Source organism: Geotrypetes seraphini, chromosome 8 (assembly GCF_902459505.1).
Source record: "Geotrypetes seraphini chromosome 8, aGeoSer1.1, whole genome shotgun sequence".
Lineage (NCBI taxonomy): Eukaryota > Metazoa > Chordata > Amphibia > Gymnophiona > Dermophiidae > Geotrypetes > Geotrypetes seraphini.
The window spans coordinates 184,892,066-184,918,899 of NC_047091.1; the positions used below are offsets into that span (position 1 = coordinate 184,892,066).

The 26,834-nt window shown below is 41.8% G+C and overlaps 1 protein-coding gene and 1 long non-coding RNA gene across 4 annotated transcripts in view; one reads left to right on the forward strand and one right to left on the reverse strand.

Annotated features, from left to right (window-relative positions):
- Positions 1-2,458: 2,458 nt before the first annotated feature.
- Positions 2,459-18,295, reverse strand: TBX3 (T-box transcription factor 3). 2 transcript variants are annotated; one of them, XM_033955791.1, is made up of 8 exons: positions 18,265-18,295; positions 14,540-15,267; positions 12,697-12,964; positions 11,303-11,449; positions 9,207-9,283; positions 8,130-8,284; positions 5,927-6,567; positions 3,894-4,328 (listed from the first exon to the last, which is right to left on the reverse strand). In XM_033955791.1, exons 2-8 carry the CDS (start codon positions 14,920-14,922, stop codon positions 3,894-3,896), a joined length of 2,106 nt encoding a protein of 701 aa, XP_033811682.1. In that variant the 5' UTR covers positions 14,923-15,267; positions 18,265-18,295. The 2 variants fall into 2 exon arrangements, with proteins under 2 accessions (XP_033811683.1, XP_033811682.1); XM_033955792.1 differs by lacking the exon at positions 18,265-18,295 and having other exon boundaries at positions 2,459-4,328; positions 14,540-14,922.
- Positions 15,897-26,834, forward strand: part of LOC117365395 — a 35,406-nt gene continuing 24,468 nt past the window's right edge. For both annotated transcript variants that reach the window (XR_004540407.1, XR_004540406.1), the window contains exon 1: positions 15,897-16,045. This is a non-coding gene — a long non-coding RNA (uncharacterized LOC117365395). The remainder of the gene's footprint in view (positions 16,046-26,834) is intronic.

Below are 26,834 nucleotides of genomic sequence, written 5' to 3' on the forward strand. Positions count from 1 at the left end.
GCAGTAAAATCATTGCAGATATCCACTGAGGCGCCAGGTGAGCAATAGACATGATAATCCAGAGAGATTGCTGGCTGTTTACTCCTGCCTAGAAGCGCCACGATAGTCACTCATTAACGTTACTATATACAAATGAGATACACAAAAGATAAACCAGTTGGAAGTCGGCCTATCAACCTGTAGGTCACAGTTCTTTACCCGGCTCAACTGAGAGCAGCAGATAATTATCTAAATATTATGTTCCATTAAAAAAAAAAAGTGTCCAGGATAACATTTAAAAGGCGAAAAGTGGATGAGGGCACTAATTGTATTTCCCTCTATTTCGAAAGTAAAAATTGGGAAAGATAAGCAAGATATAGAAAAGAAAGAGTTAAATGCAGCTTCTTTGGGTCGGGGGGGGAGGGGAAGCTAGGTGTGGTGAGAGGAAGTTTGCCCCTTTACAGCGCCCAGTGGCTGCCGAAACGCTGTGAACAGTTGAGGATCTCTTCAGGCTGCTGCTGGTGATGATTCAACGAGATAAGAAATGATAAAATAAACGAAATACAGCAAAAAAAAAAAAAAGGCCACCATCCTCTTGCAATTTCTTGAAAACGCTCCGTTTGGAATCACCTGAACGCCATTGGGGAAAATGTATACATATATATTTATTAGTGCTTATATATATTTAGAGGGGGGGGTGGCTCTTCCATACCCGATATTGTATTTTAAGTATTTTATAGGCTAAAGGTTCTCCAGAGAGATCACCTGATGGTTTTAGCATTTTGTATATGCACAATATAATCAAAGTATAAGATAATATATGTATAATAATAAAGAGAGATGAAATTTGTTTATAAGATCTTGCATAAGGAAACGAACAAGACAGAGGACAGTTTCTGAGGAAATCTACATAGACGTCATAATTAATTTCCCAAATTTTGTCCAGACAACCCCCTCCTTCATTTTTAGCAAACAAAATATCTCCACTTTTTAATGGTAGATAATTTGGGTCAGCTGTTTAAACATGTGGTTTTGTTTTCGTCCCTCAAAATATTATAGCAATCTTTTAGAATTAAGGTGGAAGTATTTTTCTAGTTTAATCTACAATTTTGATGAAGGAAATGGAGCTGTTATTGTAGCCATTTTTAAAGGGATTTTCAATGCAATTATTATGCCTGTACTTTTCGTGGAAAACAAGATATGCTCCAGGGCTGTATTTGCAGCTGTTCAATCTATTGCTACTTTCCCATGCTTGTCTCTGCAAAGTTTCAGAAGTGACAAAACTAAGGTAAAGTTAGTGGACCAGGGTCACACTCCGGACACACTTTTAAGACATTAACATCTTCAGATGAGTAAACGATGAAGGCCCCTGCCAGTTTAGGATAACGTATTGTTTTCACGTTGACCTCTGAACCTCTACCTGAGATATTAAATCAATAATTAAATAGAGGATTTCGATGGAAGTGTGATTGTTGTCTTTACCACCTTTGGAGAAGGGGGTGGGAGAACATTCAAAATGAGATTTCATGTTCAAATAAGAAATTAACATATTTTCTCTAAGATCCCTAGATTTTACCGATCCCTACTAGAAGGCATTTTTAATATAATATGTGGAGACAATGATGTTATTTAACTCGTCTAGTTTTCTTGCGTCTCATTTTTGAGAGAAACCACTCCTCTAATAACTTGGACACCTAATTCTTTTCTAGATCATAGCTATCACCTTTAGAAGGGCTGCGGAAAAGCTGTCAGCCCAACCAATGATGGGGAGCCACGAAACTTACAAGTTATTCCACACTTGACACTTTTTGTTTCAAAAAGGTGAATGCATTTAGTAAATGGGCTCAAGTAGAGGGAAACCAAGCCATTGTGACATCACCGATGAAGTTGGCTCTTAGGCATTGGTGGAATGAGGCACTATGACATCACAATACGAGGGGCCGCTGAAAAGTTCTCAGCCCAACCAAGAAGAGAAAGATGTGGAGCCAGGAAACTTAGAAGTTATTCCACCCTTTTCTTGACACTTTTCGTTTCAATGATCATTCTCTTCTTGGTTGGGCTCAGAACTTTTCTGCAGCCCCTTGTAAAGATATCATACAGCCTGATTCAGGGAGGTATGCGCAGTTTCAGGAACCCAAACTGAAATCAACCTTTTATAAATCAAGCCTTTCAGAACTGGAAACATATATCGAATCAACTAATCTTCCACAAAATATTGCATTCTTCCCCAAAGACCACTGGACGTGTTTTTTAAAAATATATCTACAATGTATTAACTGAGTTGAGATGAGATTCTTTGTAAGATTTTTGTTATGTATATTTTATTTTTAAAACTCAATAAAAATTATTGACCATTAAAAAAAACAAACCGTAGTAAGATTCTTGGAGTGGGGAGACAGGATTTTAAATATTTATAGGTGTGTCTAGCTACAGACAAGTCAAATGCTTTTTATCAAGAAATTTAAGAACAAGGGTCAGAAACATTTCAATAAAAATTTATTGAAATTCGGTGACTTTAAAAAGAAATAATACAGAAAAACAAGAACTTGACAATCATAACACAAAATATACCTTCATCTTATTTTTATTAGCCAGCTCTTGACTTTCAAGCTGTGAATATATGGAACAACCATAATTTAAAAAAAAAAAAAAAATCTGTTATTTTCCTTTTTTCTATTAACACCAAAAAATCAGAAATATATCTATATTCTTCATTGTTATCATTGAGGTGTTTTGTCCTGCGTTCTGGTTCTTAATATCATTACTTTTTAGCTGGATTTCAGCTTGTAACACTGAGAACCACAATAACAATGGCATTTTTTCTTTTCATTTTGTCTTCTGTTCATTCATCCGTTTTGGAAAATCAAAGTTAGCTTTGCATGATTAAATAAAAACATTAAAAAAAAAAAAAATATCCAAACCTTAGCACAATGGTTTCAAAATAATGATTTTCAAATGAAACATGACAAAAAACAAAACGAGACAGATGTAGTCTTATTTACAGAGATATGTACAATGCCAATAAATTAAAGTTTAATTTTGAGAATTCATATTCCACTTATTTACATGTTATGAAATAATTACATAAATACTTCTTTTTAATAATAACCCCCCTTTCACTTTCATCTGTTAAACCTTGTTATTGCATATACAGGAATAACAAAAGCCATGAGATAACTACATTAACAGAGTTCCCATAAAATAAATGCATTCTTTCCCCCTTTAAGATTTTGAGCTATTTTTCCAATAAAGAAAACGCATGGGAGTGAGGGGAATTCTCTCCTAGGATTGAAATGAGCATTGAGTAAAGAAAGCAGAAGTTTTATGGAGCATGCAATTGCTATATGGAAGGGACTATAGGGATTGAAACCTCCGGTATGAATAAAAAGACACAGGGCATCCCTTAGCAGAGGCTTACCAGGGCTTAACTTAGAACACCGCATTTAAAAAAAAAAAAAAAACTTACATTTTTTTTAGCATGATTTTGTCCCTAACAAATATGCAAGTTTATCTGTACTGTTTCTTACTTCCAAATCGTCTTTTTTTTTTTTTTTTTTAATTGTTAGTTTAATTCAGTATTTGAAAATACTGCAAATCCAAATAAAAAACGTATCTCAAATACTAGCTAGCTCTCATCCCTAAAGATAGTCCGACCTTTAAAAAGGATGGTAATTATATATATATAGCAGCTTTCAAAAGTATCCTGTCACCATATAAATTGATTTTCGTTGTCCTATGTATACAGCTGTGAGGGGATGCAGGCCTATGGTGGGACTGGCTTCAGAGGTGCGTGTATCCGTGGGTATCAAAGTGCATTACAAAAACTGGTTTTGGAATGAGATAACGAAAGGAGCCTAAGCGGGCACCTTCCCCTCTCTCACCCCAGCAAGAAGCGTGCGGGAGGTTGGAGGCTGCTATGGGGACCCACTTCTCGCTCTGTCTGGCTTAGATTCCAGTCCACTCACAAGGCGTTGAATGTTTTGCAGTTCGCTGGTTGATTCCTTCTCCGAGCACAGTTTAGGAGATAAAGACACCGAGGAGAGGGTCGATGACCTGCTGGTCCGTTCCGACCCAGAATCCAGAGCTACTGATGCCGGGCTGGCCGACATGCTTGCAGATTTGACCTCCATTGTACTGCTGGGCATGGTGTGGAGGGCAGTGGTCAGCAGGCTGTTGCTCTCCGGCAGGGGCACGGGGATGGAGTAGGGGCTGTATCTCAGCCTGGGGCGGACTGCGTTCAGGAACGGGTGCCGGTGAACGGAGCTGGAGGCTGCCGCCGCCGCCGCTGCCGCTGCCATGTACGTGTAAGGGTAAGGGAAGAGACTTCCGAAGGGGGACATAGCCAGACCCTGCAAAAGAAACCAGATAAAGTGTCAGTGGTCCCTGGGAGATAAGAGCAGTTTCCAATCCAATCTAGACATCATTTTTCATAGAAATTTATATAAAAAAAGAGCTTTTTTATTTCCTTGGGAAAGAATATGTATCAAGTTTCTTAAACATAAGAATTGCCATGGTTGAGTCAGACCAGTGGTCCTTCGTGTCCAGCAGTCCACTCATGCGGCGGCCCTCTGGTCTAAGACCAGCGCCCTACCTGAGACCAGCCCTACCTGCGTACGTTCTGGTTCAGCAGGAACTTGTCTAACTTTGTCTTGATTCCCTGGAGGGTATTTTCCCCTATTTGAATCCCTGGAGGGTGTTTACCCCTATTTGAATCCCTGGAGGGTGTTTTCCCCTATTTGAATCCCTGGAGGGTGTTTTCCCCTATTTGAATCCCTGGAGGGTGTTTTCCCCTATAACAGCCTCCGGAAGAGCGTTCCAGTTTTCTACCACTCTCTGGGTGAAAAAGAACTTCCTTACGTTTGTACGGAATCTGTCCCCTTTTAACTTTAGAGAGTACCCTCTACCTTGGAGAGGGTGAACAACCTGTCCTTATCTACTAAGTCTATTCCCTTCAGTTCCTTGAATGTTTCGATCATGTCCCCTCTCAATCTCCTCTGTTCGAGGGAGAAGAGGCCCAGTTTCTCTAATCTTTCGCTGTACGGCAGCTCCTCCAACCCCTTAACCATCTTAGTCATCAATGAAAGAAAATTTGAGACTGAACAAAAACTAGGAAAATCCAATTAGGTTTCATATTATTATTATTATTTCTATATATAATTAGGGAAAAAAATGTGCATGGATAAAGCTTCTTAAATCAGAGATCCCTGGCTGAAATAAAAACTATTAAAAAAGAAAAAAAAAAAATCAAATCATTTCTCTGCGGTCATTAAATACTAAAGGTTTTTACCAGCAAGAACGCTGCAGTGCGTTTTCCATCACCAAAATCACTGCAAACGTTCCACATTAAAATCCAAGGATCAGCTGAAATTGCTCACGTTTTTATTAAGTGCTAAATGGGGAATACGCTCTCCATTCCTTTCCTCTTGTACAAATCTCTGAACTCTGGTGAACGTAAACAGTTTACAATCGGAAATGGGGAAAACAAACCAACCAATCGAGGCCCTTCTTTTCTCCTCTCCTCTTGCTCTATGTTGGCAGAGTCCTTGTTTCGTGCACTGGATCAGTAAAATTAAGATCCGATAACCCAAGTCTTTATTTTTGTTTCGAACTGTGCATTTATGGGATGGTTTCAATAAACTGTAACTTAATTTTTTTTTTTAAATGAGAAAACTTTAAGAATTGTGTGTGTGTGTGTTTGCAATAAAATTTGAAGCTACAAAGAAGAAGCAATACGAGAAATGATTGCAGGACATAAAATCCATACCCGAATGTCTGAGCTTATCAGATAACTGGAAGAATGTTTTTTTTCCCCCCCTTTTGGGCTCTGACAAGGTATAAATCCCTAGGGAGTGCCTCCCAAGTCCAAAGTTAAATTTAAGTAGGAAGGCAAGGCCCCAAGCAAGGGGGAGGGGGGGAGAGAGAGAGAGAAAGGACTGCCCAATAATACCTGCGATGCTAGGACGTGCTGTTGGAGGTGAAAAGGTAACGCAGCGGCCGTCGCCCCTGAGAGTCCCGGTGATGACGCGGCCAGAGCTGAAGTGTCCATCCCGCTGACCCCAGTGGAGGCTCCAGAGACCGTAGCCAGTAAAGGCCCCATGCCAGCTGCCATGCTGGAGAAAGTCCCTCCCATTGCAAACTGACTAGGATGAAGAAGGAGAGGGTGGCCGTTAGCCAAGGGGTTAAAAAACTGCTGCCCTGCCAGGCCGGGAGGAAAGCCCAAGTGTTGAAGATGTCCGTGGCCTAAATGGGAGCCGCTGTCAGTCTGAACTGTCAAAGGGCCATAGGAATCTTTGGAAAGGACCCGGGACTCCTCCATCTTCTGGGCTTCTCTAATGGGACTCCTGAGACCCTCAGCGGTGAGGCTTCTGCTGCTGGAGGAAATAGCTACGGGACTGTGTCTGGAATCGGGGGAACTTTTCCCAGTCCTGACTCTGCCGACCGATTCCGAATGAAAGAGGTGGGCTTTGGCAGGGCTGCTCCTTTCTTTGTGCTCTTCCGTGGTGGTAGAAATTTTCCCAGAATCATTGACTTCTTGCACCGGGTCATATTTGCTCTCCACGTCGCTGCCTCCTTCGCTGTGACACAAGTCTAGAGGGTGGGGGGGGGGGGGAGGGAAGAAAAGTAAATGGCACAGTTGCTTTAGAGATTTGTATGCATCGTTTTCACATATTATTTAGTCGCCATTTTCCATTCAGTGTTTTAAAAATGGCTTTGCATTGTGGATATATAAGTTCCAAGAAATCAACAATCAATTATCACCACAATACAGACACGATAAAGTACCTCCCAACACTCCCTCCCCCCTTCCCATCCCCCCATTCCCAAATATTACTAATAAATAGTGTTTCACTTTCTGATTACAAATGTAATGAGTTCACTCCAAAACTGCCTCCTCTGGCTGATAATTGCTGTATAGAAGGTTCCCAGGTCATCCCAAATTGACTCTGGTTTTTATAAGATGGGGGGGGGGGGTCGCCCTAGCTTCCATAATCATAAGAGCATGAAACGCTGCCCTCCAATGCCAAAATCAGGGTGGACTTTCTTCCAACCAATGTGGTAAAATACATTTTTCATCTATAATAAAGGATTTACGAAATAATTCCCTAACCCCTTTCTTAAAAATCCTGTCCCATTGAAGAAATAATGCCATCTGAATTGAGATAATATTCTTTGTAAGATTTTTGTTATGTATATTTTATTCTTAAAACTCAATAAAAAAATTATTGAAGCTAAAAATGGCTTTGCCTCTATTTTGTTTTACACATATGTTACCAGGGGGGTGCTGAAAAGTTCTCAGCCCAACCGAGAAGGACCTGGAGGATATGTGGGTTCGATCAATGATCTGACACAACGTAAAAAATAAAAATAAAAAAACATAGAACTGGCACTTAACCAAATAAGAGAAGCTCCAGTGGCAAAATAACGCTCACAATTTAGGATTTTGGTTGGGCTGAGAACTTTTCAGCTCCCTGCCCCATAGGGGAAACGGGACAGCACAGGGGCAATTATGTTCTTGTTTTCCAGTTTTTCTTCCATTCAGAGGCTACAACCAAAACCAGGAGGAAAAAAAAACAAAAAACAGGTCTTTGAAATTTTATGGAGAATGTAAACATTGCATCAAAAAACCTGCCCATTAAAAAAAAACAAGCTTTTGTAAGCTCAAGCTATGCAAGAAAATCTTCCAGCAAAACTGATAACAGCGGAGTAGGAAATGACAGGTTTTAACTTTAATAAAATATAAACAAAAGAAAAAGATAAGAGGATACCATTTTTATTTGGCTAAGAATAGTTTTTTGACTAGCTTTGGAAGGCAACGGCCTTCTTCAGGTCAGATTTAATTGAAATCTTTCCAAAACGAGCACCTTTAATTGGAGACTTCAGTGCCTAGGACTCTTCTACCTAATACAGTTTGAAAATTTCATGGCATTAATTAGCATGCATTTAAGCCATGTTTTGACATGCCCTGATTCTTACGATCAAAGGCTAACCTCATGGAAGTCACCCTCTACACCTTTGAGATGATCGCTTAGAGCTTCTTTAAAAGTCTGCACAAAAAGTCGACCAAGATTTAAGGGTGGGGAGGGGTCCCTATGGTGCTTCTCCTTAAAAAAAAGAGGGAGGAAGGAGAGGTGATAAAAGTTTCAAGTCACCTTTCAGGTTTGAGGTTCCCACTGTAGAGACAGTTGGCGAAGAGGACTGAGCAAAACATTTAAAGGCTGTATGTTCGCTGGAGGACTCGTCGGAAGTGGCATTATCCTTCTTCTGCTCCTCATAAGCTCGCATGGATTGCAGGGTCAGTTGTTTTCTGAGGAGTCAAAGGTCAAAGAGCATCACAACCTGTTCGTGCCCAGGTCTCCCTACAAGACAGGCGCAGAAGCAAATCGGTCTGGATTTTGCAGGCAGCAAAAACCGGGATTTGCCAGCACAGAGGAAAACTGGAGGGGGAGGGGGGGGAAGGTGGAAGGTGGTGGTTCCATGACGGAGAAGAAGGGACAAAGTGCAGGACTTGAGTCATCAGAACACTATTTCAGGCAAAATCCAACTGCCTAGAAATAGGTATATCACCCTAGAAGCATTTTGAAATTTATAATATCTAGTGAATGCAAAAATCTGGTGATCAGCATTTAAATTAATCTTTAAGATACTCAGTCATAGGACACGGGGCAATTGTAATCTCATTCCAAAAACGGCATTCCAGAAGAAAAAAATATATATCCAGGTGATGATACATAAAATCTATTTGTGTGTCAGCAAGGGACATATTGTGTCTTTCATATATCCCTATGTTCTGAGGGTTATTCCCACTTAACAAGGTGCATTACTCCCCACCTCCCTTCAAAAGGGAAAAGTAATAATAGAGCCACCCAAATGCTTTCTGAATATTTATACAAGTCTCCAGCAATTAACTGGTTGCTACTTCCCCCATCCACCGGCTGTAAAATAAAATCAGCTATTGATCAAAATGCAATGTTTGTATTAAAACCATTTTTTTTAAAAATTTCATCACTTCTGGTTTTGTAAACTTTTGAGGCTATATTGTGGGACATAGTTTGCAAACGCGAGTCTGCTGTTTTGGGTTTTTGGGGGTTTTTTTAAAAAAAATGGAAATCTGGCTTATAGCGGGGCAGTAAAATGTGTTGAGGTGGGAGTGAAAAGCACGCACAGGGCTTAGCGCAAAAGAGAGGTTGCAGGACGATAGCTGGACTCTGCGGTCCCAGCCAACTCACCTCTTTTCTCGCCTTCCGTTGCCAGTGTCACGAAAGCCTTTGGCGAATGGATTGTTGTCAATTTTTAACTGAGTTATCTTTAAAAAAAAAAAAAAAAAAAGAAAGGGTAGTGGGTGAGTTAATAGAGATATAAAAAACAAACGTCAATGCCTAGTTTTTTTTCATGCAAATTTATTACAATTTCAAAAAGAGATTTTGTTGGCATATAGCGACTCAAACTAGATTCAAGGAAGGCCTAAATACTTTTTCCACGTCACTCGTTATGTCAAACATATATTAACAAACTCCAGTAATTACATAAATCTACTTACCAATAGGTTAACGAGCTTTTAATAAACATTCACTGAAAAGATGTTATTTATTAAAATTGCATTTTACGACATGCCATAATTAGCTCCATGACATAAAGATCCCGCAAGTGCTTTAAATGAACGGTGGAAGGCCGTGCAATCTATCTAGTCGGAAAAGTGTTTTACTGTTTATACATATTTTGATTATGAAAGGGGAGCCAGACTCATTATCTCCCTTGTGGCAGGAGAGAGGCTCCGAGAAGCGAGGGTCCCCTCAATTATCTCCCTCCCCCCCTCCCCGTACCTTGTGTTCTTATGGACAGTAACTAATTGGATGTTTTAAAGGCAAGAGTGTTCTAATAATTAGTTTTAAACAAATCCATTAAATGCACCCTGAAAGATAGCCGTTTAAGCTGGACTGCTGAATCTCTCAGGGCCGACCTGCAACTTTTTTAAACCAGTTTATCAATATGGCCGCACTCCCCCCCCCAAACACTCCTCCCATTTTATTTTCATTTTACTTTCGTCGCTTTTGAGAGGGCTTATTTATAAAAGAAATCCTCCGAAAATGTAGCACTTTTTCAAAGACGAAGAACGAACACAGCAAGAGTTGAGGGAGCTTTTGGCAACGAATCTGAGACCATCTCCAACAAACCCCCGGCCCTCAGGTCAGAATAGTCACCGATTTAACCCATCTGAACACACATTACCCCGGAAGAATATTTTCAAAGACCACAGCATATACTTCTGGGCGTTATTACTCCAGTGTTGACGTATTTGTCTATTTTTAATGCAAGAAAATAATATCACATTGCTTAGCTAGATAAATGAATTATCAGACTAAGTGACTTATCTATTGAATATGCAATGCATTATGGAATGTATCTCGGACCTTCCTAAAACATAGCAGCGCATCAACCCTTTCAGTTCCATTAAAACTAAAAGATACTCTTCTCCTAATTGCTTTGGCCAATAAGAAAGGTGCTTTCATCTTAATTGTCTGAGGCCGAATGATGGCTCCATCTTATCAGGTAACCTTGTTGACAACCTTGTCAGAAAGCCCTTGTTCCCCGGCACCTCAAAACATAACAACTTCATTACATGGAGCCGTCAAAGGTGGTTTTAGAAAGCGCGTCTTCGCCTTTTCCCCACCTTTGGCAAAGTTTACCCGACAAATAACAAAAAGCAAGCAGACTAATGCTTGGGGGGGAAACCTAGAATCCCAGCGTCTCTCTTTTCTGTTAAGTCTGTGAGTAAAAAGGAAAACCCTTGAGAGGAAAGAGCTTATCATTCAGTTTGCCCTAATTAAATTCAGCACTGAATTTTCAGCAGAATAGGTGAAAGTGAAATAGAACAACTGAAGAAAAGCTTAAAATTTTTACGATTTTTTTTTTTTTTTTTTTTAAATCGTGCATCTTTATCGGCATAAAATATTTTGCTACCATAAGTCAAGCTCAAATTAAAACACAACTGTGCAATCAACTGTTAACAAGCAGAGTCTTTCTGTCAGTATTAAAACTAGTTCCATGAAACTGGTTTTATTTGGAGCATATCCGAGAAACCATCCTGCTCGTTCGCCTCTTCTGGTTGTCAGGATTTGTGTAGCTAAACCTTATACCAGTAGATTTGTCTAGCTAGATTCCAACTTAAAACTGCCAAGCATCCTTTGCATCTCCTTTACTGCTTCCTTGAAAAGGAACGAACTATCGATTCCCCCCCCCCCCCCGAGGGAGAGACACCTTGATGCATAATAAAACCTTTAGGAAACGTGAAATCTCAAAAATAAAAATCCCTTAATCTCCTTACCTTATCGTTTTGGTATGCAGTGACAGCTATGAACTCATTTTCGGGGAACACATAAGTCCTGAAGGTGCTGTAAGGTAGCTTTAAAATGTCGTTGGCCCTGACAATATGGAATCTGGGTTGGTATTTGTGCATTGAGTTCAAGATGGTCTACAGAAGAAATATATATATTTATATTAAAAAAAAATAGGCATACATCATGAAAAAGAAAAAAAAAAAAACCCTGCTGATCTAGCAAGCAAATTCCCCTCCCCCGACACTTGAACGCTTGGTCCAAGATCTGTCCAGACAATGTCACAGATAAGATATACCAACTATAACAGCTCAAATAACCACTGGAGATATTAAGAAAAGCAAATTTGCATGTGTGTGCGCAAATATATCTGTATCGATACAGGAGGGACTTGCTGAAAAGCTCTCACCTCCGTCCAGGACTAGACACTTAGTCCAGCGATTTTCCACTTTTCTTGTGCCATATTTTTCCCAGAGAATGAAAAAAGTGGAGAAAAATCACTGGATTAAGGGCTCCTTTTACTACGACGCGTGTTTTTAGCGTGCGCTGCAGATTACGACGCGCTGCCCCCCCCGCGCTACGTCGGCTCAATGGTGGCGTTAGCGTCTAGCGTGCTATGCACCTTAGTAAAAGGAGCCCTAACAGTATATATGGATTCTCATAACGCTGAAAGTATTTGGGACTGATTATGCCGCTATGTTTTACGCCCTTACAGAACCAAATAATCAAAATATGTAATGAAATTAAATCGGAAAATGTGCAATTCCGCACCTGTATACCCTCCTACGATAAGACATTTCTGACTTTTGTGTCTGCTATCCTGATTCTTTCCTGAATTTCTTTCATCTTTGCCCATTCACTCCTAGGCCTTAACAGTCCCATTCCTCTACGCTTTTCCATTCCTTTACGCCTTGGTTTGCTTTGGAAGGCTGCGATGACTATTTCTTTAATCTACCTAGTCAACTTTATGCAAACTGGAAAAATCAACGTGGGCTTATGCTTCCAACAGCGGACTGGAAGAAAGATATTTTCCATTTTTTTTACCCTCTGGAAAGAGGTGGCTTAAGCTTCTGAACTGTACCACAAGGATGATCCCCCCCTTCCCAAAAATAATACTTTTGAAAATTGTTAGTTGTTACTGAAAGCTTACAATCGAGTCGACTAGACTTTGACTGGTTGGCATTAAGCAGAATGCTAGTGTAGAAGGTGGTGTGGGGGTTACCTTTCTGGCGTTTGAAAAAGTAGCGAAAAGTAAAGTTTCCCTCAAAGTTTTACTTTGAAAATGCAATTGTGTTGTTTTTTTTTTTTTAAATGGGGAAACACCCGTGCGGGTTTCAGATGAGTGGGGGGAGAGAAAAGCTAAGAAAACAAGAGTTGAACTCACAAATCCGTGCTTGTCAGATATGTTGTTGGTGAGCTTCAGTTTGTGGAAGGTGACCACTTTGGACATCCACTGCTCGCCAGTAGCAGGGCTGTCCGGGTGAATGTACATTCTCTTTGGCATTTCGGGATCGGCCTTGCCGGCCACCATCCACCGGGAATTGTGGAATTTATACCTGCAATCGTCGGCCGCCACGATATCCATCAACAAAATGTATTTGGCCTTTTTATCTAGGCCCGTGCATCTCACCTTGAACGGTGGGAACATTCGCCTGGGGAGAGAGAGAATAGATTGGGAGACAGGCATTGAATGAAATGACCAAATCGCAACTTCAGTGAATTCATGTGAACAATGCTTGTGCCTGAAACCTTTATAAACTCTTTTACTTGGCAGGAATACTTTGCAAAGTTTCACTCGTACCTAATGGGACTGAAAGAGTAAATGGCCTAACCACGTATATAATTTGCTCTCTTTCCAGAAGAAAAATTCTTCAGGGGGGGACAGACTTAAAAACATTGAGTGAAGCGTTCTAAAGCCATACATTTTTAAATAATAATTGTGTAGCCCTGAGATTAATCCTTACTCCCTCCTTAGGCCAACTACCATAACCTCTCCTCAGTCTTACCAACTTTTGTTCTAATCGCAAAATCGCGCGATCCCGCGATTTTCACTTGGTACTAAGGTATGCTATTATATGACCTCTTAACTTTGTATTGTGATGAAAATTGATTGTTGATTTCTTGGAATTTATATATCTACAATGTATTAACTGAGTTGAGATGATATTCTTTGCGTAAGATTTTTGTTATGTATATTTTATTTTTAAAACTCAATAAAAATTCTTGAACATTAAATAATAATTTAAGTAAAAGCCCCCATTCAAAAATAATAATCGGCATCTGAAATACGCAACGTCCACACGTCCTTTCTCCCTTTCCTTTCTGGTTATTATTATTATTAATTTTTTTTTTTTTTTTTTTTTTTAAGGGACGCATTTCCGCTCAGAAACAAATCCTGACGTTGCAAAGTGGCGTTTCCGTGTTAACTGTAAGTGAATTCAGGGCCCACAAAGATTCTGTGCGGACGATGTCTGGGCAGCGCTTTGCATAACCGCAGTCCTTGGCTTCCGAGTCCAGTTTTCAAAACTACAACAGGATACCACAAATTTTTTTTCTGTTTATTGTAGCACGCAGTTGGCATTTGATAATTTTTTTTTTTTCTTAAAGGGAAACATATGACTTACGAAGAACGAAAAATGGCCAATGGAATCTCCCTTTGAACCACCACCAACTCAAAAATATTATTAAAGCTGGCGTATTAATGTTGCGATGGCTCGTTCTGTCCAGCAGAATCGCAAATGCCAAAAGTAGCGTGCTATGTTACGTGGTGGACAGTACAGAGCAATCGATATAGTGCTCCAATTTCATTTCACCAATATGTGTTTATCTTAATTCACCTCTGTGCATATGGATATTATATACATGGCATATAAGTAATGCAGATAAGAGTCTTGCTGCAGACTCAAAATAACCTTCGCTATTTAAGTGTTTTTTTGGGGGGGGGTTTTCAAGAGAAATTACCAATCCACTGGAAATGAAAACTTTTATTATTAGAGAGAATAATATTTACACTTGCTTTGTGCACACTTGAGGATCTGTGGACTCCATAGAGAGAGGAGTAAAAACTTCAGCCCTCTCACAATGTTTTATATTTCCAGACCCCCCTCCCCCCCCCAAAAAAAAAGACAGTTCATTTATTAATCGAAGAAGCAATTGGCAAACGCCAAGGGAGGGGAGGAGAAAGATTGCCCAAAGAAAAGAACAGCGATGAAAAAGCAGAGACCTACCTTCCTGACTTGGTGATCACCATCTCTGTCCCCATCTTATGAAATTGCTCCCACAGTTCCTTGGCTTCCAGGTGCACTTTGGGGTCATCTTCTACCTCTTCCTCGGGTTCCAGGGTCTTTAGAGGCCTCAGGTGTGCCTGGTGCCCCAAAGAAGAGAAATGCATCCCGCTTTCTGCTGCCCCCACCAACTGATCCATAATGGGTTTGGCGAGAGCCCCGGACAGGGACAAAGCCCCGTTGGGTGGCAACGCCAAAGCAGGGAAAAAAGGAGGCTGGTGCCCCAACACTGCACTCATTGCGAAGTCCGGTGCCCTGTGGGGCAAAAAGGGGTGATATGCCATGCCTGTCCCAGGAATGACAGGATCTCTCATCGGTATATTCATGCACTGCTCCCTTTCAGTATTTTCGAGTCCTGTTGGGGGTTGGTTTGGATTTTTTTTTTTGTCTCAGCAGTGCATGGTATGATACCCAACTACAAGAGACACGACGTTTAAAGGGTTAGGGCTTTGCCATACATCTCCCTCGAAATGAGCCCCGGCTCTCCTCGCTGAAGTCTTGCGATTGCAAACATCCGGAATATTGCAGTCTATTTTGAGCGACGGAAGTCCGAATAATCTCAAAAGCAAATCGTTTCAGAAGTTCCCAAAGCCCCTCTTAAGTCCTCTGGATTTTCTGGCGGCTCTGCTTTGCTCCTTACCACCCAAACTGGCCACTTCAGCCGTATCTGTCTTGAATTGGAAAAACAAACAAACAAACAGAAGTAAGATAACAGTCTGTAAATTAGGTCATGGAGCCACTGTGCTGGGAACAGTCAACCCCTGTTGCAATTTTTAAAGAAGACCCTTGTATGCTTGTTTCCTTTGCTGGTGCGTCTTTTGCAACGATTGATTGCCCTCTTGCCTCCTCAGCTCCAGCAAACTCCGACACGGGGGAGGGGTAGGAATGAAAGACAGAAAGGGGGGCAGAGGAGAAAAAAAAAAAGGGATAAGAGGGGGAGAGAGAGAGAGAGAAAGGAGAAAGAGAGAGACACACTCTCGGCTCCAAGAATTCCCTGTGTGACTCTGCAGGGCTCCCCTTACACCAGATTGTATGGATGTGTTGTGGGTTTGCGAGGAGCCCGAGCCCGCTTGATTGGCTCTTTGACGCTTTCGGACCAATTGTGCAGCTCCATAGGCGTGGTTGTGACAGGTCGAGTGGGGGGGCCAGAGCCGACTTATAAAAAGAAGGTGTCGGCAGCTGTAACGGTGCAACACAGCATCAGTAGTACAGCATCGGAGGGGAGGGATGGGGAGGAGCGCGGGGAGGGAAGGAGGGAGGGAGGGGATCGGAGAGCTCGGAGCCAGTGGGAAGGAAAGCGGAGCTTTTGCCTCTAGGTGGCTTTTCCGAAGGAGAGAAGGGAAAGAGTCCCCGAGACTAGCCCAGAAAAGCGAAAAAGCCAGACCCTGCCCAGGATTCAAAGGGGATGGAAGGAGAATGGGGGAGGGGAAGGCTTACATGGAAGCGTGGGTAAGGTTCTGGTTTTTGTTGGGTTCTTTGGGGGGGGGGGAGGAGATGGTTGGTTGGTTTTTCACACCCCTTTGCCGAAACTCCGGCTAAGGCCCAGAGTCTTGTGCACATTCTTGATTTCTCTTTATGGAGAGTTGTTGGGTTTGTGGGGTTTTTTGGGCTTGTTTTGTTTTTTTGGAGGGGGGGGGGTTCATCGCCTCGTTCTAGCACAATGGCAGGAAGGATGAGACGTGTGAAGAGTTCATCCATGTCAGCTGAATTTGCTGCTTGGGTATATAATGAAATAAAGGCTAGACTTTTGCAAGCTACATATTATATGTGTATGATCTCTCATTTCCGATCCTAAAAGAGGTGTGATGGAACCAATTAGTGATATGTTGACATGCATGCATATCCCATAGAAATATACATACAGTAATATGTGCGCTACCTGGTTTCCCTGTAACTTTTTTTTACGGTCCTCCTTTCCCCCCAATCCATCACTACATGCCTCCCCCCTCCCCCCCCAAGTCTTGCTCAAGAATGATGAAAGCACTGTTTATTCCAGAACTGTGCTTTGCAATCTCCCATGCATCAGTCTGTCGGCACCGGCTCTGCGGGAGGGCATGGGGCAGGGTGAAGCCCTGGCATCGCCCCGAGTGCCTATGCGGCGTCTCTGGTCTTTCTTCACCCTGCCCCTATCTGAATTGCAATCGGGGGTTTAATTATACTGTGCAAAAGAAACCGTGAAATGGCCCGTCACCACCAGAGTCTCAATGCCTCGCGGTCCTTGTCCTATTTTTTTCAGGATTGGGGGGGGGGGGGGAGGAATCAGATGGAAAAGCTATGATTTCATAGACGCCTGTGGGACAGCGTTTATCCCGCAGCCTTAACACACAGGGGCACTCTCCTACAGCTTTTTAGAGGGTTTCAGCCCCCCCTAAAAGCCGCTTAAAGAGAGAAGGGAAAATATATTGCAAGCAAGTGGCGGAAGGGGGGGGGGTGGAATCTGTTGCACTGTGGGCTAAATGCATGGAGATAGGAGCGGAACATGTAAAGTGATTAGGTGTCGTAACATTGCATTATTTGACCCACATGCTTAAGAGCGTTTGGCGCCAGACTGCTGAAGTCCCTATAGCAGCCAGTGTCTAGGATCACTTCGCATCCACCAAAATATCGCCCCTTCCCCCCTTTCTTTTCTTTTTTTTTTTTTAAGAGCACTGACGTCTTCAAAGGGGACGAAGCATTCTCACAAACTCCCTCTCCGGCAAGACATTCCTCCTGTGACTCCCTTAAGTGGTACCGCTCATATGAGGAAAAATTCCATTTTCACTGCTGCAAATATGTACATTTTATTTATTCAATTTTCTCTACTGTTCTCCCAGGGGAGTTCAAAACGGTTTACATGCATTTATTCAGGTACTCAAGCAGTTTCCCCTGTCTGTCCTGGTGGGCTCCCAATCTATCTAATGTACCTGGGGCAATGGGGGGATTAAGTGACTTGCCCAAGGTCACAGGGAGCAGCGTGGGATTTGAACCCACAACCTCAGGCTGGAGCTTTAACCACTGCGCCACACTCTCCAACATAAGGCTTCTGCCACGTATGGGGCAAAAGTCGCTCCTGTCTCTAGGCCTCCGAGAAATTTTGAACAAATGGAACGGGTGTCATTTTGAAAGCTGAGTCTAAGACAGTGGTCTCAAACTCACGGCCCCGGGGGCCACAATCGGCCCGCCAGGTACTATTTTGAGGCTCTGGGTATGTTTATCATAATCACAAAAGTAAAATAAAACAGTTTCTTGATCGTGTCTCTTTAGCTATAAATGACAATATTATGATTAAGACTTAGCCAAAAAGGAAGAGTTTTAGCTCATGCAAAACTGTCATTCCTTTAATAAGACATTTACTATTTTTTTTCTCAGGCCCTCCAAGTACCGACAAATCCAAAATGTGGCCCTGCAAAGGGTTTGACTTTGAGACCACTGCTCTAAGGCCGCTTCGGTTTTAGATCTATTTACTTGTCCCTTTTCTTTCCAGGTGGGTGCGTGCATTTTAAATCTATCTTTTAAAGCGCCTCTCATTTGGAATCATTCGAAAGTCCCAGGCGGAGATGACTTTTTTTTCTCTCTCTCTTTCAATGTTATATTATTTGCTCGAAACATTTGCATTTACATATAAAAGGCTGGAATTTAAAGACTTGAACCATCGGTGCATAACTGGACTTCAAAAACCTATCACTCACCTCATAAAAGATCCTTCACTTTAGATCCTTCACTTCTTCTGTTCCCTTGAGCAGAAAACAGCAAGAATGCACGTAATTATTGCAAATACACTGTACAATACATACAATCAATGTTTCCTTCCCCCCAAATATTCCAGCAGTTTGATTTCAGGTTTGAAAAGTTTTGCTAATGGTTTTTCAACTTCCGCCCATTCTGTGTGACCTCCCTGACTTGAGCCCCCTGGAGACTGTTATTATGAAGGGACATGGCGCTAATCTGGGATCAAAAGCAGGAAGGTGTGAACTTTCTTTGTCTCCCCTCAGCCTCCTCAGCCCCCCCCCCCCCCCTGTGTGGGATCAATCTACGCTGGCGCCAACTGCGTGCTGGATGATTCATTTGCAAGCAAACAAAAAACGATCTGATGGCCAACCATCTTAGTTAAATATTGGCCACCGCTTCCAGCTACTTGTTACCCTCTCCCACCCACCCTTTTCTATACATAGCAAAATGCAAAGGAGGGATGTGTGCCAGAGGCTGAGAGAGCCTGGCTGGACTCGCCGTACCTTATGCGGACAGGGTTAGGCTTGTGCTCTTGAAAACCACATTTTTCTAATTGGTTTTGAATTTTGCACCTTCAGAGGGGAAGTTATCAAAATGGACGACAGTTAAGTCGGGTTATTTTTCCACAAGTCGTGCTATTTTAGTCCAAGGTCGCATTGCCTAAAATGGGACCCTATGCTAAACACCTCCACTTATGGCCAAATAACTAGTGTTAGGCATTGATAACATTGAGGGCGGGGAGGAGTTTAGACGGTACATGGTTGTTTGGAAATATTTAATTATTCAATTTTCTATACCGTTCTCCCAGGGCAGCTTAGAACGGTTTACATGAATTTATTCAGGTACTCAAGCAGTTTTCCCTGTCTGTCCTGGTGGGATCACAATCTATCTAATGTACCTGGGGCAATGGGGGGATTAAGTGACTTGCCCAGGGTCACAAGGAGCAGCGTGGGATTTGAACTCACAACCTCAGGGTGCTGAGGCTGTAGTTTTAACCACTGTCCCACTCTAGAAATCAAAGTGAACCAAGTGTAGGACAATCCAGCCATTGTGACATCACTGATGAGGTTGGCTCTTATTGGTGGAATCAGGCATTATGATGTCACAATACCAGCTTTGGTTATCAGAGGCTGAAACTTTTCACACTGTTTGTTCAGTTTTCTATACCATTCTCCCAAGGAGCTCAGAATGGTTTACACGGATTTATTCAGGTCCTCAAGCATTTTCCCCTGTCTGTCCCGGCGGCCTCACAATCTCTCTAATGTACCTGGGGCAATGGGGGGGATTAAGCGACTTGCCCAGGGTCACAAGGAGCAGCGTGGGATTTGAATTCACAACCTCAAAGTGCTGAGACTGGAGCTTTTAACCACTGCACCACACTCTCCCCATAAATATGCCCCACAAATGAGTGAGTGTGTGTGTGTATAAATATATATGTGGGTGTGTGTGTATAAATATATATTTATTTATTTATTTAAAAATTTATATACCGAATATAACTATGCAGTATACATATCACATACATACTATCTTGCGTTCTCTATGGTTTCCATACATATAACATAAACATAACCTGACAACTTCATTAGCATCCCTCCCATAAAAAATGTCAATATGTATGTGTGTGTGTATATATCTATATATATACAGACACACATTCATATAGATATTCTCATTACTCCCTCCCATAACTAAACAGATGAAACGTAGTCTTTAAATTCCAGTCTTTTATATGTATGCAATCCGAGTATAGAACAAACTCTTTTCCTTCCACTAAAGCAGAATAATATTTAGGTATTTAGGTTTGATTTTTCAGTGGATTTGTATACCTAGGCAATCCCCTAATCTTTTTGAAACCGGGAGAGATAGAGTATCAACAAAGGCAGTTCAGCTCACCTCATTATTTTAATGGTGTTTCGCTAGCTGGACTTTCTTTGCCAGCCCTACTGAGAAAAATTTTGTTAAGCAGGGTTTGCCTTTTATTTCATTATTTCTTGCTTTTTAATCCTGCTGGTTTCTTAGGGCAGGAGGAGAGGTAGCCCTCCCCGGATTAACCCACCAAGTTGCTTTCAACTTATTTACACTTTAGGAAATGAATCGAGGCCATTTCCTTGAAACAAACGCAAATAGGAAAAAAATATTTAAAAAAGTCTAATGAGATGTGAATGAATAACCTATAAAAGCGTAACCTCTTAAAAGCATAAACTTTCAGTGCACTAAAAGGGGGGATTGACAGTGTAATTGTTGGTAGGATAAACTATTAAACAGAATCCGTTTTTCCTGCACCAGTCAAAGGCGGTTTTCCCATGGGAATCTTTTTTAAACGAAACATGTGCAGTGGAGTTATTGATGGAAAAGGGGCATTAAGACCAGAACCACTGGCCTGTTAGTGGATCTACTGGGGGAGGGGGGAGAGGTGTCAAAATGGCACGAAACCCCGATTCCGACGTTGCCTTCCCAGACTTCTATTTGCTTTTGCAATCTGTGACCCCCGGAGCCGGCCTAGGGATTGAAGCGTGGTCTGGCTCTCGGGTCTGGTTTAACTTTGGCCCCTTTGCTGTCAATATTCTCCGTAGCACGTGTGAGGTCCAGCGGGCGACGATTACACGCTCCTTCCTGCTTAAACTTTAACCCCTATTTGCTGGCCATTTCGATTGAGCCGAAGGTGTCACTAAATAGGAACCACTGTTGACACAACAGCATCCGTCCCCCTTTTTTTTTTTTAACCCTTGATGGTTTCAGGCCTAATAAGTAGACTCCTCAGAGGGTTTGGTCAATAGCTTAGAGGCTACATAAACTTTTTTTGGAGGAGAAGGTGAACAGTTAGGGGGGGGTCTTCCTCCCAAAAAACAGGGCTCCTTTTACGAAGGCGCTTTAGGGCCTTAACGCATGGACTAGCGCACGCTAAAATGCCCCGCGCGCTCTTGAGCAGGCGGTAGTTTTTCGGCTAGTCCGGTGTGTGCTCTAAAAACGCTAGCGACCTCCGAAAAAGGAGCCCCTTGTCTTCATTATCGGGAATAAGGCTTGCCCATCTGGCTTAGAAGGAGGGTAACGCAAAATGGCCACTTTCAATGTAAAATCAGTCGAGTTTTCTACGCCACCAAATCACAACGCCAAAGCTCAACCTGATTTTGAATGCAAACCCTCCATTTTCAGAAGGAGGCGGCCTTACAAGGGTTCACATGCTCTAACCTCACATAAATCGGAAGAGATATATTGTATACTAATTTAAAATATACTGTAGTGTGCATGCGAAGGTTTACAAGTATTTCCATTCGGGGGGGAGAATAGGGGGGGTGCAGGGGTAGGATGAAACAGGTTATATAGAAATGTATATTGAAGGCATGATAAATTTCATATTTTATTATAATTTCATTCATTACTTCAATACAATATGAATAGGAGGGGGAAGGAGAGAGGGGAAGGGAGGTGGGGTGTTAGGGGGGTTGATATGGGTCTTATGGAAATATATTTTGAAGAAATGATAGAAATATGTATGAAAATATCATAATTGTGAATCTATTTGAAATGAAATCTATTTGCATTATATTATATTTAATTATTTCCTTCAATAAAATGTAATAAATTACAAGTAGTTCCAGGCTTGGAAGAAGGTGGATATCGGTATATTAAGTCCAACTGGCCGTTTTCTGCTTGCGAGTTGCCTAGAGTCTTATCCCTCTTTCCACATTTATGATCCACCATATATTCCAAAGTCTTACGTTTGTTTCTTTCTTCAGACTGGAGAGAGGGAGCAGGAGATGGGATCTAAAGCTGACAGTTTGCCATCTGGCTCCCTCCGCCCTCCCCCAAATACCAACAATATTGCACTTCATTCATAACTCAATAACCTCTTTCCCCTTCCTCTCATCTGGCTGCTTCCTTATTGGTGTCCTTTAAATTGGAGACCTTCGACCCCTCGACCTTTTCCTACTGCAATAGAAATATCAAACTAAGCTTTCTTTTCCTTTGTGCTGGATTTTTTTTTTCTCGTCCAGATGATTTTTCTCTTTTCATACTAAAGTCAAGGGCTGGACAGCTCTCTAACGTTGCGATGTCCAACTCCCCTCAGAAGAATAGACAGTTACTGGAGTTAGAAACATAGAAATGACGGTAGATTGTCTGCCCATCTGCAGTTTCCACTATCTCCTCCTCTCCCTATTGGCTAAGGCTCTTTACACCTGCATTATGAGGTCATAGAGCTTTATGGCCATAGGCTAAGGCTCTTAACACTTGCATTGTGATGTCATAGAAACATAGATACACGATGGCAGATAAAGGCCAAATGGACCATCCAGTCTGCCCATGGTTATAGCTTTCCTGTAACTTTCATGTCCTTGTCCTTTGACAGGGCCTTTAAATTATTGATCAAAACCAATCTCCTTCCGAAATAGTGTCTTTGTGTGCGTGTGCGGACTGTCAAAGTTGCATCGCAGGAAGCTGCGTTATTTTCAGCCGCTTTGAATGGCTTTGGCGCCAGTGAACTTCGGAACTGCTCCTACACGTTGGCCTTTTTGTATGTAACCTGCCGTTTATCTTTCCGCTTTTCCTCTTTGCAAGCGGGACTTCCAACCGAAGCGAAATAAAAGGATTCTGCTTTTCTCCCTCTTATCGTCCTTCTGTCATCGAAGCTTATTAGAACTGGCAAATTGTAAGTACATAACCGTTTGGATTAGTGTTTGAGGCCCCAAAGTTTTGCTTTCCAAAGAAGCTAAACTAATTCTACTTTTCTTTCTTTTAAAGCTGATCTGTCTTTTCAATCTGTCCTTTCTGCAGATTACCGAATGTTTTCTATGTAATCAGGGGGGGGGGGGGGGGGGGGGGGGGGGAAAGGCCAGTAACGCAGTCCATGGAACTGGTCCTAAAAGTGAAAGGTGTGCGAGCAATTTTGCCCCTTTTGCAGACCCAGAGTATCACTTGGTAATGGTACGTTGCAAAGACCTGTTGTTGTTTTTGTAAAAAAAAAGTCTGTTTTGACCGCCAGCCGTGCTTTTATTTTTACCATGCTGAGCCGAAAGTGTTCAAATTGCCTATTGCAAGCGTAGGCAATTCCGGTCCTCGAGAGCCGGAGCCAGGTCAGGTTTTCAGGATATCCACAATAAATATGCATGAGATAGATTTGCATCTCAAGGAGGCAGTTGGCATGCAAATCCATCTCGTACATATTCATGGTGGAGATCCTGAAAACCTAACCTGACCTGGCTCCAGATTTCGAGGACTCCCCTGGCCTATTGGAATCTCCACTCCTAGAAAGGGTTTCGAGGAAATAGGCCCTAGTTGACTGATCTTTTCTAAACAACAAATTTGCGTTTTTAGTCCCGCAGCAGGAAACATAAATCCGCAGGAACAGAGCGACTATTTGATCTTAAAAAGCTGACAGTTCCTTTCTCTCTCTCTCTCATTGTTTCAAGTAAAATTTTCAAGATGCAATCTGGCCATTATGTAATTGGTGAATAAGGAAGTCAATTTGGGGGTGCAGGGGTAGGATGAAATAGGTTATATAGAAATGTATGTTGAAGGAATGATAAATTTCATATTTTATTCTAACTTCATTAATTACTTCAATACAATGTGAATAGGATTAGGGGAAGGGGGAAAGGAGGTGGGGGTAGTAGGGGGATTGATATGGGTCTTATGGGAATATATTTTGGAGGAATGATAGAAATATGTATGAAAATATTATAATTGTGAATCTATTTGTATTATATAATATTTATTTTATATATATCTACAATGTATTAACTGAGTTGAGATGATATTTTTTGTAAGATTTTTGTTATGTATATTTTATTTGTAAAACTCAATAAAAATTATTGAACATTAATTATATCCGTCAATAAAATGTTATAAGTTAACAGGGGAAACCTCCTATGGTCTATTGTCAATAGCAGATGAAGGCTGGTCTGGGCCAAAGACAGTTCCTTCCCAATTAAAAGAGACAGAAAACATGAACTTCATAGCAAGAGATAAAGGAACGAAGGACGCTGAATTTGCTGCTCAGTTGTACCGATTTAGTTGAAAAAAATCTTAAAGTGGGGGGAGGGGAAGCCGCCTATTATCCGGGAAGGGGTAAAACCCGGACCTGACGGATCTCGCGGATCTAAAACCGCACGTCCTTGCTTTGAGATTTTTAGGTGACCTGTTTTGCCCCTCGAAAATAGCTACCTAAGGACCCCCCCCCCCCGAACGTTTTTCGAGCATCAAGGATCAACTCAGCACTTTGGACAATGTTATACACCGCGTCCCCGGAACGGACAAGGCGCAACTGGAGAGATTGCGACGGGCTTTCTGCAAGCGCAAAGCGTAATGAAAATAGCGATTTGCGCGAAACACTGAGAGGATTTTTAGACTTCACGCCTAGAGAAGCATCTTGTATATGTCGTTGGGGTTTTGTTTTTAAAATTCACCCTTTTCCAAATCCTACTCAGCAAACGCACCACGACGGAGGATTTTCAACAGAGGGGGCTTATGCTAGAAACGTCAGCTCGACTTGAATTAAAAATCTCAAAGTCCAGAAAACGGGGGATTCGGAAAAACAGCCCTCCTCTCTCTCTCCTCGAAAACACTGCAGATTTTGCAGAACAACAAAATTAGTTATAACCCCCCCGGCCTACAAATGCATTTTACATCTGTCAACCCTTCTCCAAAAATAAAGTTTCGTATTTTCAGTCCGAGAACAGGAAGCGGTAGGAGGTTTTTTGGTGCAATTTTAAACGCTGGCATTTTTCTTTTCCAAAATTAGGAGCAGAAATAAACTTCGGAGAAAGCCTAGTAAAATATGGCTGTGTCGGCGGGGGGGGGGGGGGGGGGGGGGGGGGGGGGGGGGGGGGGGATGAGCAGGAGGAAAGACAAAAATTGATTTCAGCCTCTATTCAAGTGGCTGCCCAGAAAGGACTTTCTAGGCTTCGACTTCTGCAAAGCCACGCCCCGATTGCATTAACCCTTGCAGCGATTTTGCAAAAGTCGATGAAAAAAATATAAACATTATTGCATTGAATACATCTTAATAGTGAAGATAATCTAATACTAAGAAGAATCAAGATTAGCTTGATTAGTTATTCCAGGAATTCTCTGTTATCAATCTCAAATTACTTAAATCTGCTTTTATAGACACTTTTTAAGTTTCTTTTAGGTTCGATCCATCTGGATTCTTCTCTGCTTGGACGGACAATCTGGATGGGTAGAAAATGCATGTCTTAATGAAAGACTAGGAATTGCTAAACTAGAGATAAGGATTAATGAGTAATTCAATTAACAAGCTCTGATTTATTATAAAGTGAGTGATTTCGCCTTGTTTCTACTCTGTATTTTAAAGATAATTTCTCTTCACTATTTATTGAGTAGAAATGATTTCCAGCTATCTGGTGACTGACAAGGTCATACAAAATTGGGGGGGTGGGGAAGGGGGGGGGGAAGTCTCTTCAATGCACTTGAGAACGCAAGCGTTGAGATTCGATTCTTCGATTCTGTCTCCCAAAAGCTTCTCTTGTTTTCATATTTGGACCCAGCTCTATTTCATTTCTCAAGTTTGGTTCTAATGAAATATGGACAAAATTAACAATAAAGCAGGTGTGGGGGGGGAGGGGAAAAAGGGGGGGGGTCACAGCTCAGTTCAAGAACACTCCGTTCTACCATCCAAAATGAAGGGCTCCTCTTACAAAGCTGCGATAGCGGTTTTTTAAGCGCGCGCTAAACCCACGTGACGCGGCTAGAACTAATGGCGTTAGCGTCTGGCGCAGCTTTGTAGAAGGAGCTCTACATGTTGCACTCTCTGACTCAGTCCTTTGAAGATGGTTTGCAATTCTTTCGTGGATGGGCTGACGAACTGTTCTGCTTTCAAGTCGCGTCTCGAAAATATTTCCAAATAACCCGTTGAACGGAGAAGTTGCTCACCTTTTCCTTAAAACTCACTGTTATGCGTAATGTAATAACTGTTTTGCTAGGACTCCTGCAAAGGAGGTTGTTTTTATTTGGGGAGGGGGGGAGGGGGAGAGGAAGGTTGTGAAAATACGATCCAGAGGTTTGGGGGCATATGGAAAAGATTTACAATGTGGTAAAGTGGAGCAGAATCCATCACCCCTTGCATTTTAGGGGTTACTAGTAATTTTTAATCTTTTTGGAGCGCTTCAAGCTTTGATGTGGTCCTAGTTTCTAAAACTTTCCTCTATAATTATCTAAGGAAATAAATATTTTCACATTTGAATGCAAATAAATAGAATGCAAGGGGCCGGCCTGCTTCATTTGCATGTTCTTATGCTGCGTGATGGTCTTTTTATAATCTGAGTCCGAGGTATTGAATAGGACGAGTTTGAATCCTCTTCTCCATAAACTTAAATAAATTAAAGCATTACTGGGTCATTAGCGACGACATGAAAGCTGCCAATCAGGTGAAGAAGGCTTCCTCCAAGGCAAGACAAATGATGGGTTGTATCCGTAGAGGTTTTGTCAGCAGGAGACCTGAAGTCATCATGCCGTTATACAGATCCATGGTGAGGCCTCACTTGGAGTACTGTGTCCAATTCTGGAGACC